Consider the following 16,465-nt stretch of genomic DNA (forward strand, 5'->3'; position numbering starts at 1 on the left):
CTGCAGAAGTGATCCCTGGGGTGAATTTTCTATTTCCCATCCAGTTGTCAAGATTTTTCTTAAAGAGGACCAATGAGGAGCTTTGCTTGACATGAATAGATAGTTTTTTCCAGAGTATGGGAAGTCTCTGGGAGATGAATCTATCCCTCCAGCATGTTCTTTTTAATGTGGTGACAAGGTTTAGGTCCCTGGAGTGCGTGGTTCAGAGAAATTGGGATTTCTTTAAGTGCAGCATGTCCAACAGCTCTGGATTTGACATAGCTTTGTATTTTAGGCAGAGATCACCTCTGAGAGGTGATATGCAATGGAGTAGAGCTGGAGTTTTTTGAGACAGTCTGTGTATGGCATCTGTTTTAGGTTGTTAATCCTCTTAGTGAGGTATTTTTATGACCTTTCCAATTGTTGTAGGTGTCTTGTGAGATACATGCCAAACGGGGCATTGTACTCTATAATGGGTCTGATGAGGGATTAGTAGAGATGAGCAATGACCTCCTTTTTTCTAAAGGAAAACCCTTTTGTGATGAGGTGTGCCACGTAGAAGGATTTTTTGACTACTGTGGCAATGTGGTTATCAAAGGAGAGACTACTGTCCACCTGTGTCCCAAGTTCTCTTATCACACTTTCAGTGTTTAGTGAGCTACCATCTATGTGGTAGTTCACGGGTAATGAGTTTTTCCCAAAGAGGATGACTGTGCACTTCCTGGGATTGAGCTTGAGGCCATGACTTTGACACCAAGCACCTGTCTCTGTGAGGCCCTTTGTAGAATGTATGCATCATTAGGTGATTCTATTATGGCTCCCAGTTTGCAGTTGTCTGCGAACTTTGTTAGCCAAAGACCTTCTGTGTTGGTCTGCACTTCAGAGAAGTAGATGCCAAAAAGGAGAGGACCCATGACCAATCCCTGTGGTACTCCACTCATCACTGGTCTGAAGTCAGACTTGTAGTCGGCTACTTTTACTGTGTGGGTTCTGTCAGTAATTTACTTGGCCACTCATCTTCTGATGGGTTCCTATCAGTTCGTCGAAACTTCAGCAGTTCGAGCACCACATGTCCGTACTGTGAAGTTCGACAACTAATTATCGCAAAGCTGCGGAACACTGAATTCTATTTTCAGCACCGTGGTGAAAATTTATGGGTCAGGTTCAGGTAAGTGTGTGATTGTGTGAACGTTAGGGTTAGGGCACGGGTTAGGTGAGTTATGGTTAGGGCACGGGTGAGGTGGGTGTGCGATAGTGACAGACTTTAGGGTTAGGGTGGGATAAGTTAGTTAGGGTTAGGGTGCGGGTCAGGTGAGTGTGTGATAGTGACGGACCTTAGGGTTGGGGTTTGGGTTAAGGTAAGTGGATAGATAGTAGTGTATGTACAGTTTAGTGTAGTGTTAGCTGTAGGATTTTAAGTGTATGTGTGTGGATTGCTGTTTTTTGGTGTGCTTGTGTTGTGTTTGTATTTCTTGGAACAGTGATTTTTTTCCCTGGAAAAAAAATCACTGTTCTAAGCCTTCAGTGGTTTTGTACTTTGAGGTTAGAAGTTCGAACATATGGTGTTCAAACTTCTGCCATTTCATTGAAGTGATATAGACCCTCTTGTGACATAGGGATTCATGCCCAGCTTAGTGAGTTTATCTATAATTCCAAAGTGTGAGATGGTATTAAAGTCCTTGGTGAGGTCGAGATAGACTGTGTGCACTACCTTGCCCTAGTCTATGACTAGGTGACTGCTTCAAAGAAGTCATTCAGGTTTAGTAGACATGATCTACCTTTTACAAACCCAAACTGAGCGGGGTCCTGGGTTTGGAGGTTACCTATGTCTTTGTTTATAAGCTCCAAGATGATACGTTCCATGGCCTTGCAGACCAGGCTTGTCAGGCTAATGGGACAGTAGTTTCCAGGGTTCGTGGTGGCACCCCATTTAGGGAGTGGTATAACCATCGATGTGCACCATTCAGTAGGCACATGGCCTGAGGTGAGGCTATGATTGAACATTGTACTTAGGTGGGGTGCCAGCTCGTTCTGTAGTTCATGCAGTATGCAGCCTGGGATGTTGTTTGGTCCCATGGATGCTGTTTTCCTGGCTTTAGAAAGTCCAGTCTTTACTTGTTTGTCCTTGATTACACGGGCTTTGCATTCTTCCAGTCATAAGATGGGCCCTTTGGAGGGTGAGAGGGGGGTTAAGTTAGCACTGAACCTATCTGCCAGGATGTTGGTAATATTGGATGCTTCTGTAGATTTAGTGCCATTGTGCTGTAGCTCAGAGCAGATCTGAGTGTTGCCATTGAGATTCTTGACATAGCTGTAGAATGCTTTGTAGTTGTCTTTGGAATCAGTGGCTATTTTATTTTTGTAACTGGTTTTGCAGTATTTTATGAGGGATCTCTGCTTCTTTCTGAGGCTGACCAGGGAGTTCCTCCAATCTTGGGATTTTACTCTTTTTTGCAACAGCTTCTTCCTTCTGTTGTAAAGTTTGTTTATGGCAAGGGACCACCAGATTGGCTTCCTTTTTTTGGAGGATAGCATCTTGGTTCTGTTGGGGATGGCACAGTCCATGCACTCATATATGTGCTTATACAGCGCATTTATTTAAGATTCAGCCATCATACCTCTATTTTCTGTCTGCATGGGTGCCATGAAGTTTGCCACTTTTGTCTTAAGAAGGTGGCTTTGGAGTAGATTTTGATGGTGGTTTCCTTAATGGGGGGTGGGGCTGGGATATGGATGACTAGGGTGATCAGCTTGTGGTCAGATCTGACCAGCGAGGAGTTGACCTCTGCCATGGAACACCGGTTACCCATATTGGTAATAACCAGGTCCAGGATATTGCTGCCCCTAGTTGGTGTGTGGACAAGCTGATCCAAGGTGTTGGAATTTATGAATTCCAGAAAATGCTGAGCGAATGAGTTGGTACATGAGTAGTTTTCTCAGTTGATGGTGGGATAGTTCAAATTGCCCATAATTAAGGTATTGGGTTGAACCTTAATATTTTCCAGTATCTTAAGAAATGAAGAGTGAGAATCCTGAGGCATGGTGGGGGATATATAACAAGCTACAACCTGGATTGCAGTCTTGCCCAGTGTTATATGCACTTGGATAATTTCGGATGCATTATGTTGAGCAACTAGCCTGGAGGTATGGATATCCTTAATGAATATGGACACACCTCTGCCTTTAGTGTTTTGGTCCAGGTTAGTTGGCCAAAAGATGTGCTACGAATTATAGCCTGGTAATGCAGGGGTGCTCTCTGGAGCCTTGAACCGGGTTTCTGTCACTGCATAGATGTCAATGTTCTCCATTTTATAGAGTGCCTCGAGTGAGTGCATTTTGAGGTTTAGACGTCTAGCATTGAGTAGCATTACCCTCAGAGTTTGCTTGCTTGTACCTGTTACTGTGATAAATTTGGCATTTGCCCCTTGCCTAAAAAGGCAGTATAGGGGTGACAAGAGCCTTAGCCAGTATCCAGAATCCTAGGGGCGGCAGGTGCAGGCCATCTCTGGCAAAGCATCGTGGTCTGTCGACCATGTCATCCATACTGGATCCACTTAGAATGACACCAGAAGCTTAGCCAATTGTTGAAGTCAATCATTTTGTCCTTGTACTGTGGTATCATTCTGGGTGATGGCAGGATGCTACTCAGGGCTAGGGTCATACCTGCCTGGGCTACAAGATCTGAGAGCTCCTCCATGTCTCTTTTCATGTATTCCAGGGAAGTACATCTCACATCATTCACACCAACATGGACAATGACAGAGTCATATTTGTACTTGTTTTGGCGTGACCTGAGTGCATGTATTATGTTGCAGATCCTCGCACCCGACAGGCAGCTGATAGTAACTTTTTCCTGGTTTATCCTGGTGAGTGGGACATTAGTGTGCCTGGCTATATAGTCACATATGACTAGTGTGTCGGGTACATTGTTTTGCTTATGGGCTGAGTTTGAGTGGCACACTGATTTCTTGGGCTATGTGTCATTTGGGTAGTGTTGGGGGGGTGGTTGTCTGCGTTTCAGCTTGGGAGGTCTCTGTTGCTTCCAGTTTGGCTATATAAGTGCATCTCGCACAGGTTGTAGTGTTGGGTGGTAGGAGGAGAGGGTTGTCAGTGTACATGAGGCAATTGCTACATTGCCCCAAGATGCCCAGGTTCATCAGGTGGACAGGAGAAAACACCGGGAGCTGACCCATGGACATGCCTGGATAGGTGCTTATGAATTTAAGTACTAAGAACTGGTTTCTACTTGAAAAAGGACTTGTAATATATGGGACCACAGCACATCAGGGATTGGGATATTGTTCATTTCTTTACTGTGGTGAGACCTCAGATTTTCTGTGTGTAATTAGCAGGGTGGAGGCTTGCCCTATGCAAAAAACAGGTGTTTTGTGTCTTACTGGCTGTTACAATGTTTTGGTTGTCTCTGCTTTCTAGCTTGAGATTTTGACTTACTCAAGTAAGCTTTTAATTATATGGAAGAGAAATGTATGTACAAACTTATGAAACATTTATTTATTGTATAATACATGCATAAAATAAAAAGACTGTCAATACAGTTTTAGTGAAACAAAGACTGAAAGTGAGTTTGCACAAAATATTTAAAGCTGTTTTCTGTGTCAGCAAAGATCTCCCACCACTTCCCTTCTAGGGTGCTTCAACACATGTACCCTTTTCCTTACTACCATTAATTCTGAGGATGCCATATCACACAGGTGTACCACATTAGAACTGGCCATTTTGAACAAGTATGCATTTTCCAGAGTTCTGTTACTGTTCTTGTTTAGGTATTATGGCTATGCTGTGGTGAGAAACTTCTCTATTACAAGTTACAAAAAATGAAAACTGGAGTCCTCAGATTGAAATATTTCTATACACATTTTAACTGCTTTTAATCAGATAAATCACTTTCCATTACCAGCTGTAATGTTCATGGCACAAGCTGTCACTATGATTAAAACAAACTGTTACATGACATTCTCTCTATCATTCTTTGCATTATTACCATCACATAATTGCAGTTTTGACTGGCTTGGAAATGACTGTATAACTTACAACAACTAAAACTTGTTGAACAATCAACTTAAAGTTATCATTTTAGTTAAAAGTAATACAAATACCTCTGCATTGAACTCCAGCCTCTTCACGATGTCCACAGTTATGTTGTTTCCATCCTCTGGAGGGACACTGTTTCAGTGAAGATTCAGATCCTAAGCAGGCTACATCATCCAGAACTATTGGCAAAGTCCCTTGTCCATAGTAAGCATTAGGTGGTGCTGAAATAGCTGTACCACATCCCACTTCTCTACAGACAACCTCAGCATCATCCATTCCCCAGCTGTCATCACACACTGCACCCCATTCACCATTATTATAGACTTCCACTCTTCCAGAACATGGGTTTGGGCCATTTACTAGTCGTATGCCAGCTGAAAGGCAAAAAGTATAAAAGTAATTAGAAAAAGTATGTGCATATTTTCTTTGTCATTAATGTATTTATAAGTCAAACAGCTATCAACATGACCAAACAGGATCATTAATTTATAAACAGTGCTAAAGGTTTTCTCAAGTAAAACAATATAAAGGGTTTGTCAGTTTAATTATGTTGCAGATGTATGCTTTACAATAGCTGTAGTGTCTGTCCAAATGGGGTCCTTATTTCTGGAATATGCATTTTTGTTGTTCAACTATAAATGTCACGGTTCTGACTTTCATACTCCATGGCCCAGCTATTACCAAGCGGTAGAGTTCAAACATGTTAATTCTCTTCCCTTGTGCAGGCTAGTCTCTCTCTCCAACTATCACCATTAACAAATGTTATCCTGTCCAAACTTGAATAATATCAGTTTGGAAAATATTCACAGATATCATTACTTCCCATAGCCTTGCAAAATATATACAACCTTTTAATCATAGTGCTGGTGATAAAAATGTTTTAACTGAAAGCATATAGAGAGTATATTTTAAGAATGTCCACTACTGTAACATTATTGGAACCATGGAGAAGAACCTCTAAACACACACTAGGGATTGATCCCATTTAATTTATTTATACCAAATCTATTTTCAGTATTTGTGTACACTCTATTCTTTTGAGCATATAAACAAAATGAAATATAACTTTTCCACTCACTTTATAGGACTGGCATGCCGTTTTTTTCAGGTCTTGTGCCATAAAGTTTTTTTTACTGCATGCATAACATCAACAAACCTGACTAGACATGTTATGTGCTTGTATCCATCTGAAGAAACTGCTAAGCAGCGAGGGTACATACTGTAACACCTACAGTCATGTCACTAAGTAGACTACAGTAATATGAATGTAACTCATTGATCAAACTGTGTAGTATAATGCTTAAGTTACATATCTTGCCATGTCACTGACTGGGTTATACTTTGTAACTCTTTAAATAAGCGTGCACAGTTTTCCCCATCCACATTCCCTTCCATTTTACCCTATTGTTTTTCTCCAATATACCAGTGCTGTACCAGTTTATTAACTGATACTTTATGCAGAATTTTTCATTTTGTTTACTGAAAATCCTTTATAAAATATTAAAATAAAGATGTCAGTTCTCAAACATGTTGGTTTTATAATCAGACATCTAGTTTTATACTATAAAATCTGATCAGTGTCTGGGTATACTCTAGAAGGATTAAAACAGTCATACATGGAAACAAGTACATTACCCCATAAGAAATGAGGGTTATTTATTACACCCCGTGTACTAGTGCACATGATGGATTACTGTCTGAGACAATGGTCATTTAAGTTGTTAAGTTGATCTGGACCACAGCTGTATGAGAAGAGGTAGATAATGATGGATAGAACAAGTTAAGGAATGGCACTTTTACCTCATTCATTCCATTTCCTTAGAAGAGGAAAGAATACATGCTACACCAGGAATGGCCTGCACCTGTCCCATCTAAGTTTTCAAATATTGGCAAACACATTGTCCTCCATCTTAGTGCTTTTTTATGCATTATCAACCAGATAAACCTACCAACATTCTGAATCATACAAAGAAAAATACAAAGGTGTTACTGATAAATGCTAGGAGCCTAAACAAGAAACTCCACTCCCTAGAAGCCCTCCTCACCTTGGAGAGCACTGACATTTGTGTATTGACTGAGACATGCCCCCGGATTCATGAAGCTCGGCGCAAGGCCAGTGTAAGGCTTGCGCCGGCCGTGCAGCGTATAACTGGCATAGCAGCACCACATGCATAGTAATGAGTGTGCGCTGCAACCACGTGCATAGGGCACGTGCGCGAGTCCAGGGAGCCTAACTGGGGTGCGCTCGTAAGCGTGGCCAAGTCGGCAGGCGATGAGCAACCTAAAGTGCTGACTCTTACATGCCACCTGCAATAGTAACTGCACCTACCAATGTCCGTGGATAATGAAACGTATGCAAAGTATGCAAGATAGTACCCGTCCACACAAAATGGAGAACCAAACATAAATGCACGAAGTACAAAATGTTCCCGTGCATGGAACAAAGGATACTTGGAATACTGTGTCAGTCACGTATTGCACTGTCAGCAGTCATACCCAGTGGAGGTGTACTGCATCATGTCAGCGCGCCGCAAATACACATGACTAGCCCCATGGGCATGGTCACCAGCAGTCCCACAGTGGTAGTGATAGTACACAGCTGGGCAGTCGTGGCCATATAACAACCATAAAGAAACTAGACATCCCAAACTCACACAAACATGTGTATAGTAAAATGTGCTAGACACAGCAACATAACCATCACATACACATAGGATGGCGTATGCCAAATCGGAATATCCAGAAGCAGAACCCATGCATGCAAATGTAATACACAACAACCCCTTCATAGCACGTAACCCGCACCCATGTCCGAATGTCCACCTAATCCAGCTAGCAGCCTTGCGCAGCTGCACACCTACACAGAGCGGGTATACCCCATATGTAGTAGGAAGTATTGTCCTAGGCAGTGACAGGCATGCAAATATGTACCCCACATATGTCAACATCCCATCCCAGGTACTGAAATCCAAATGGCTGCATGTGAATGTGTTGGCAGAATGTGTACATCCCGCGTGTGGTTACTGACCTGTCGAAACCCCATAGGTGTTCACACGCCACAGTGTCCATAACTGTACACATCTGGACAAAGCAGTATGTGCAGCCACAGTACTGATGATTAGCTATGCAGACATGCCAAACACAATACACAGGGCAGAACAGCCATCCACCAAGCAGGCCACCCCAGCAGGGTTGCCACATGCACAGATTGTCAAGGTGGGACAGCACTCGTAGATATGTGTGGATCTGTATGGTAAAACACCCACGGCCAATGCAAAGGATAGAATAACACGTATATGCCAGAATGAACGGTTATTGCATAGCATGTGAATAGCTTAAGCTATCCAATATAATAGTCATGTGTACCGGATACAAAATGCCTGTAACATGCAAGTAGTAATAAAGGTAAGAAATACACTACTGTGTTAATATCACAGGACATATGGCACGTGTCAAGTGTCCACGCAGGACACAAATGTCCATAATGGGGCCTCCCCTGCAAAGAGGAACAAGTGCCAACCCCACCCCCCATGAAAGTATCGGCAGTATAAATACAACCCAATGACACACCAACACCACTGTCCAACCCATGACAGCAACAAAAGCTGGACAAAGACTAACACGATGCGTGCACAAATAGCGGCACATGTAATCGGTGCTCTCACAACCTTCAACAGGCCACCGAATAATAGTATGTACATACGCATGAAATGCTGCGAAGGATGTGTGGTAGTCCCCAGTATCACAGAGGTACGTACACATATACACTGTAACCAACTGTCACATATGTTCACTGTAACACAGCATACCTGCAGGTAATACATAGTTCAGTCATGTGCTACATAAATATTCACGTATGAATGTTGACAGGGGATAGACAATTGTGAATGGGAACAACGCACAACATGGAATATGTATGATATCCAGCACCACCCACATCATTGTATGCCAACAGCATAAGCTATTGTCGGTTGTCCAAACACCCGTGTCTGTAAACATGGATTGAATATTATAGCAATAACCCATGCCTGGGTGTGGGTAATGCTGGATATACCCATGGTTGGTGTGGTGCGGTCCCGAGGGCGAAGCCCGAGGGGACCAAACAAAGGCAACCGTGGGTAAATACAGCATTACCTACACCCAGAAGTGGGTTATTGCTATTATACCATGACATCATTTAAGAAAGTAAATTATTAATTCCCTTACATAATGGCATAGTATAATGCCTGTCTCTGCCCATCCGCAGATGTCTGGCATCCGCGGCGGTGCTGATTTACTGCGCGAGATGTCCGTTGCTAATGTCAAACCTGTCTCGCTATGTTAAACCCAGGTAACATAGCAAAACACTACAAAAAAGCAACGGAGAGCTTGCTGTCCCCGTTGCTTTGTTTTACAACCTGTCTCGCTATGTTAAATGTGTGTAGCATACCAAGACTGCCTCAAAGTAAGCAACGGACATCTCCGTGGCTTATTTAAAGTTGTCACGCTATGTTAAACCCATGTAACATAGCGAGACAGGTTTTAAATACCGAGGTATACTAATGGAAATAGGTCCGGGCGACCGGACCGTTTTCCATTACTATAACTCGATTTACAACGGGCATGCTGGCCAATCAGCATGCACGGTTTGGAATAATGGGGGGGTTATGGTATAATAAACATGGACAAACCGTGCCCATGTGCCTCGTCTGACATTCGTACATGGTCAGGGCAGTTCTGTACACTAGGCGGACAAGACCAAACCCAGAGCACCACAGGAACACCCTGACAATCAAAGACCTGTATGCGTTGGGGCTATAAGCCTTTGTGATCTGAATATCCCTGCGGTTATGCCATATGCATCCTGGGTCAAGAGCATTAGGGAATAGGGAATGTGTAACATGTAGTACCGCACTTTTCCCAGCAGGAGAATGGATGCCTGCGATGTAAGTGAGTGCGGGGGGGGAGGAATATGTTAATGTAGCTATGTACCATGGGTATGCATATAAATGAGACAGAACACCAAACGTGTAGTGGTCACACCAACCGGCCAACGTGAATGCAGTCCCATTTGAATTACGACTATAGAACATATAAATGTGTATGTGTAATTAATGCGTCTGTGCCGCAAAGACAGTTACATATGTAAAGGTGAAAGTGTGTTCCGCAGACGTCCGTTAACCGGATCAGAGATATGTTACTGGAACTGTCACAACTAATACAGGCCACGTAAGCACACAGACTCAGTAAACATATGTAACCCAGAATACGGATATGCATGTGCGCCTGCGCGTAACCCACAATAAGTAAATGCAAGTGCACCTGTGCGTGTGTGATCCGCTCACAGCAGAGTAACTTAATGCTGTTTCCCCCACGTTAGTTATACATGTCTCAAAACTGTCAGCCTCTGAAAGTATGGAACCGGACAATGCCATGCAAAGTGCTGTTACAAATAGTGAGAAACACATGATATGTACTAAGACAAACATAGAAAGTGGATAGAATAACGGGTGTGTTAGTAGCAGGGATTGACGAAGGGTATGCATTTGTAACCTGACCTACTTGTCAGAAGGTGCCACCGTAAGTCTCACATGAAATGCCAGCAAATTGCCAGATAGACACAGGTCAATGTAAAACACACCTAAGATAAAGGGTCAACCATCCATACACTCTGCCAGTATCTGTACAGTGGAAAGGTATGGTATGGTTATAGATGTGTGTACACAGGTAATCCACAGACATTAACAAAGCAAGGTATGAAACGAGGAGTTTACATGTATATATGTACACACAACAGACCTATGTCCCGTATATATGACACATGGATATAAATATGCCAAGTAATAGATAATATGGGTAGTCAAACAGACATCCACGAATGGGGAACATACAGCAGCAGTCAAAATCACTGGCCAGAAAGTGACAGTCCAGCAAGTTCTAAACTTTAAGCATGCACACTGGTGTCCATTGTAGGACTCCAAAAATGTATCCATTCGCAGCACCTGCTATGATTGACACAAAAGAAGTGACACCCGCAAATACGAATCAGCTATACATGCACTAAAAGCAGGTTCAAGGGTGATGACACATGTGTCCATGAAATGCAGGACATATGAGCAGATATCCCTAGAGTGGGGAGTGCATATAAGTGTGTCCACATCCCAGTACCGCACACATTAACCATGTGTAATGTGTACCGTAGAGGGTTGCAGGCATGGGAACCTGGGTATGCAGAAATGGGCCTAGGTGTTGTTTGGCAGAGTATCCGTAGGCCTGCCCCGTGGGAGGGATGTGGGTATAGCACATGCCTTTTTCCCCACTAATGGTGCAAAGCATCCACCAGATAATGCGGAAAGCAGGTTGGAAATATGTACAGCCCTATATCAGTGTCCTGTAGGCGATTCCCATGGATGGACATGCGTACGACCAAGATGGTACCCATAACTGGAAAACTGTCAGAATAACACAGCTGCAGTAAGGCATAGTACAGGAAATACAGATAGGGACTATATTATAAATACCCCAGACAAAGTCAGACCGTTGTGCGAATACTGGCGTAGCCATGAATATGGATGTTATGAGTGTCACTAATCATGCAATGGAAATAGCGGTCACCATCACCTACCGCACAGTCCGTAATGCCTAGGCAGCAATCAGCTAGGAAGGCACATCACTATGTGAAACGTAACAAGGGCAAAGGCTGAACGACAGGGTGTGTACACATAATGACAACAGGTCAAGGGTATGAAGGAGCTAACCTGTCCAAAATACATGTACTGAACCGGTGATACTAGGTGGACAGGTGAGAAGAAAGACAGCAGGACAAATGTGCAAACATGTATAAGTCATACCCCGGAAAATGTGAATGACAACGTATGCCCCGCGAAGGTCAATGTGGAAGGTAATCAGACACAAAGGTAAAGTGTCCCCCAGGGTGTAATGACGTGTCAATATAACAATTACCAGGCCCCCATAGTCGTACGTGAGCCCCGCCACTGACAGAAAGCGCAAATACGATGCATACATATGGTACATGAAAGAACAATTAGTGTGGATAAGCAGATGTAGACCTGTGTGAGTAATACAACTGTCTGCATGGGTGTGTCGTGCAAATACAAAGTAATGTCATGTGGTCTGTCATGCCGCCATACACTGTGTGTGTATTGTAGTCAGACAGTAGTTATGTTGTATCAGACACATACTCTGCAACTGCACAGATGTACGCAGACTGTGTAGAAGTATGCCTCATATGTTTGCTGTGTTCCACGTAACAGTAACAGTCTGGCACCCTCATGATAACTGACGACAGGAAACAACGACAAACATGCAATGAAGACACCAAATCAGACAGAAATGCAATACACATGCATAACATATCACTGTGCCCACTATCAATGTTTCTAAGAGCAACATGTCATGACTGGCCCTGAGTGTCCCACTATCACATAAGGCCTTGTCCAGATATACGCTCCTTGAGGTGGAGTGTTATGAACAGACACAGATACATGTGTGTGGAAACATTATTATCCACTGCAAGAAGATGAAATGTGCTGCAGTAGGAGGGGCAGTACTGTCCGCAGGTATGTGCTGAAATGCACATTAAACAGCAGTCTACATGAATTACCTATATTGGCAACACCTGCACAGATGATTATAGTGGGACATACACACGACCATGCACACAGCTCAGATAGACATACACACACCATAAACAGGCAATGATACACAAAGTCTATGGCGTGTACGAGTACAGTGACAGTACAGCAAGGATAGCTGTCTGCCAAGATATACAGCAGATGTCTGTAGAGCGTGTAACACCTCCCAGAACACGGACGTTGCATGGACAATGTTTGGATTTGCATCATACCACATTGCTATGTGTAAGCTGTGCAAATATGCGATACATGGGACAGACAGCTGTCCATGCAAGAGCAGCGCTATGGGCATAAAATATGTATATATATATATATATATATATATATATATATATATATATATATATAGATACATCGAGAGAGATACAGACAGACACATGTGGCAAGGCCGGTAGTGGAACCTACACATCACTACCCTATCACACCACAGCAGGACGCACGTAGAGAACACGCTACAGAGGTCGCTAACCACAGCAGACACACAGGCAGTCCACTAGCTGCGTCTCAACATCCGCAAACACAGAGATGTCAGCAGGATATATGTGTGTTGCGAAGCGTCTAAAACCATAACCTACAAACCCATGCAGCTGGGAGCATAGACACACACACACACATCTGGCAGGCATGGGAATTGACCTTACACCTACCTACCCTATTGCACGACAATATGACACAATTACAGAACACGCTACTCGGAGTACTGGACACAGCACTGTCAGAGGCATACATCTAGGTGGGTGACATCATCCACAAAGGAATAGACGCTGATAGCAAATGTATGTGTTGTGAAGCATCTAAAAGCATTACTGTCTCCAGAGGCAGCTGGAAACACACACACACACACACACACACACACACACACACACACACACACACACTGGGAAGGGCTGGGAGTTGAACCTACACCTACCTACATGAACACACTACAGCATGATGCATTTACAGAATGTGCTACTGAGATTACTGGGCACAGCACTGTCAGAGGCATACTTCTAGGTGTGTGACATCATCTGCAAAGGAATAGATGCTGATAGCAAATGTATGTGTTGTGAGGCGTCTAAAAGCATCACTGTCTCCAGAGGCAGCTAAAAACACACACACACACACACACACACACACACTTGGAAGGGCCGGGAGTTGATCCTACACCTACCTACATGAACACACTACAGCAAGATGCATTTACAGAACACGCTACCGAGATTACTAAGCACAGCACTGTCAGAGGCATACTTCTAGGTGGGTGACATCATCCGCACAGGAATAGACACTGATAGCAAATGTATGTGTTGTGAAGCATCTAAAAGCATTACTGTCTCCAGAGGCAGCTGGAAACACACACACACACACACACACACACACACACACACACACACACACACACACACACACACACACACACACACACACACACACCACACACACACACCACACACACACACCACACACACACACCACACACACACACACACTGGGAAGGGCTGGGAGTTGAACCTACACCTAACTACATGAACACACTACAGCATGATGCATTTACAGAACGCGCTACTGAGATTACTGAGCACAGCACTGTCAAGAGGCATACTCCTAGGTGGGTGATATCATCTGCAAAGGCAAGGATGTCGATAGGGAATGAATACAGAGTGAGCAGTCACACAGCATGTTACTATCCCAAGGTGGACGTACAGTAACACAGCAGTGCTGCACTCGGGAATACTAACTATCTACGGAGCACTACATCACGAAATGGATACGGGATGCACCACAGACAGTACACTCTTTGAGAGAGCAACCAGTGTGTATGATGTAGGCATCCATTGTGGCATAGCAACTACATATAATTCGCCTGGACGGCCACCATGACTATGCAGGATGTCATTGGCCATGGCTACACGCCTAGTATCAGACGTCGGTGCCGAATGTACTGTGTGTCCATGCATGGCGTACTGGGCATGCTCACACACTTAGCATTTGCAAAGTGCAAACATGCATACACATGGAGTGTAATCATGAAAGGACAGAGTGTGGAACGTACTGTGTGTCCACCTACACAACAGCAAACCGGGCATGCTCACACACTTAGCGGTTGCAAAGGGGAAACATACATGCACATGGGGTATAATCACAGAAGGGTGCAGTGTGCACTGTACTGTGTGTCCATCTACACAACTGCTTACTGGGCATGCTCACACACTTAGCATTTGCAAAGTGCAAACATGCATACACATGGAGTGTAATCATGAAAGGGCAGAGTGTGGAACATACTGTGTGTCCACCTACACAACAGCAAACTGGGCATGTTCACACACTTAGCGTTTGCAAAGGGGAAACATACATGCACACAGGGTATAATCACAGAAGGGCGCAGTGTGCACTGTACTGTGTGTCCATCTACACAACTGCTTACTGGGCATGCTCGCACACTTAGCATTTGCAAAGTGCAAACATGCATACACATGGAGTGTAATCATGAAAGGGCAGAGTGTGGAACGTACTGTGTGTCCACCTACACAACAGCAAACCGGGCATGCTCACACACTTAGCGGTTGCAAAGGGGAAACATACATGCACACGGGGTATAATCACAGAAGGGCGCAGTGTGCAATGTACTGTGTGTCCATCTACACAACTGCTTCCTGGGCATGCTCACACACTTAGCATTTGCTACGCGCCGTCCAGCATGCAAATGGAGTGTACACACTGCAGGTCACAGTAAGGTAAACCTGTCCACACGCACAGGGTGGTCACACATGCAGTTACTCGTACACACACAGATGACATCACAGGCGTCACGGGTGCAGGTCAAACATGTACACACTGCAGTGAACACTGTAGCTGCCATGCCAGCACCATGTCATCGGTGCAGCAGTAAGCCTCATGGTCCAACAACAGCATGTGACATATGTCCACAGGTCTGTATAGCAGTGTACACCAGTTGTGCAGAGTACACATGTACTAACAATGATCCAACATGTGTGATGTAGTCCACCCATATCAGTATACATGGACAGGTCGGCTCCACACATACCATGGCCCTGACACAGCTGTGACACATGACTGCTGCTGTACCAGAGTGAATCAACGTCCGGATATGTCATACATGTGATTGTCTGGATGTGTGCAAGGACTGCACACATGACACATACAAAGCCTGTGATGTACCACATGCATAACACTGGCGTACATGGTGCTACACACACGAATGGAAGGTGGACCCATGTCTGTGGCATGCTCCCACTACAGGGTGTAGCAGTGTTGACTGGGACATATACCCTTGTATTGTTTGCCTGTGACAGCTGTGATATCATACCACAGTCCATGTTTTATGTATGTCAACACACATGTCAAAACGTAGCAATGCATACACACATGGCAACAGGAGACACATGTGACACATGTACTGTGCATGGAGCAGCCATGCATGAGCAGTGGCCGATGTCCATAACATAGTTGCAACACCCTACCACATGCGTACCCATCATAGGGGCCATTATATGGTGGCATAGAAACAGCACGTATGGAGGCATGTGTGTACATCATGTGTTTAAACACCTGTCTACATGCATGTGTGCAGGTGGTGGCTCACAGGTGTGTCACACACCATCCTACCCTGCCATGTGCATACAGTATGCTATGTCGCTGTTACATGACAGTGCTGACATAATGCATACCCAGCGGTCAGGTGTCATCGACTGTATGTCACATGGCAACTGTAATGCCTGTGCACATATCATATGGCGGGTGTAGTATTCCCAGCACTGACATGTGTGCATGAATGTGTGCCCATGTATGCCACATAC

At 44.1% G+C, this 16,465-nt stretch overlaps 1 protein-coding gene across 1 annotated transcript in view; it reads right to left on the bottom strand.

Annotated features, from left to right (window-relative positions):
- Positions 1 to 16,465, bottom strand: part of LOC122816379 (deleted in malignant brain tumors 1 protein-like) — a 183,343-nt gene that overhangs the window by 54,451 nt on the left and 112,427 nt on the right. Inside the window, exon 2 of the mRNA XM_044089129.1 lies at positions 5,097 to 5,405. Within this exon, the coding sequence (XP_043945064.1) occupies positions 5,097 to 5,405 (309 nt within the window). The remainder of the gene's footprint in view (positions 1 to 5,096; positions 5,406 to 16,465) is intronic.

This window comes from Protopterus annectens, chromosome 1.part1 (genome assembly GCF_019279795.1).
Source record: "Protopterus annectens isolate FY-2018-M chromosome 1.part1, PAN1.0, whole genome shotgun sequence".
NCBI classification, from domain to species: Eukaryota; Metazoa; Chordata; order Ceratodontiformes; family Protopteridae; genus Protopterus; species Protopterus annectens.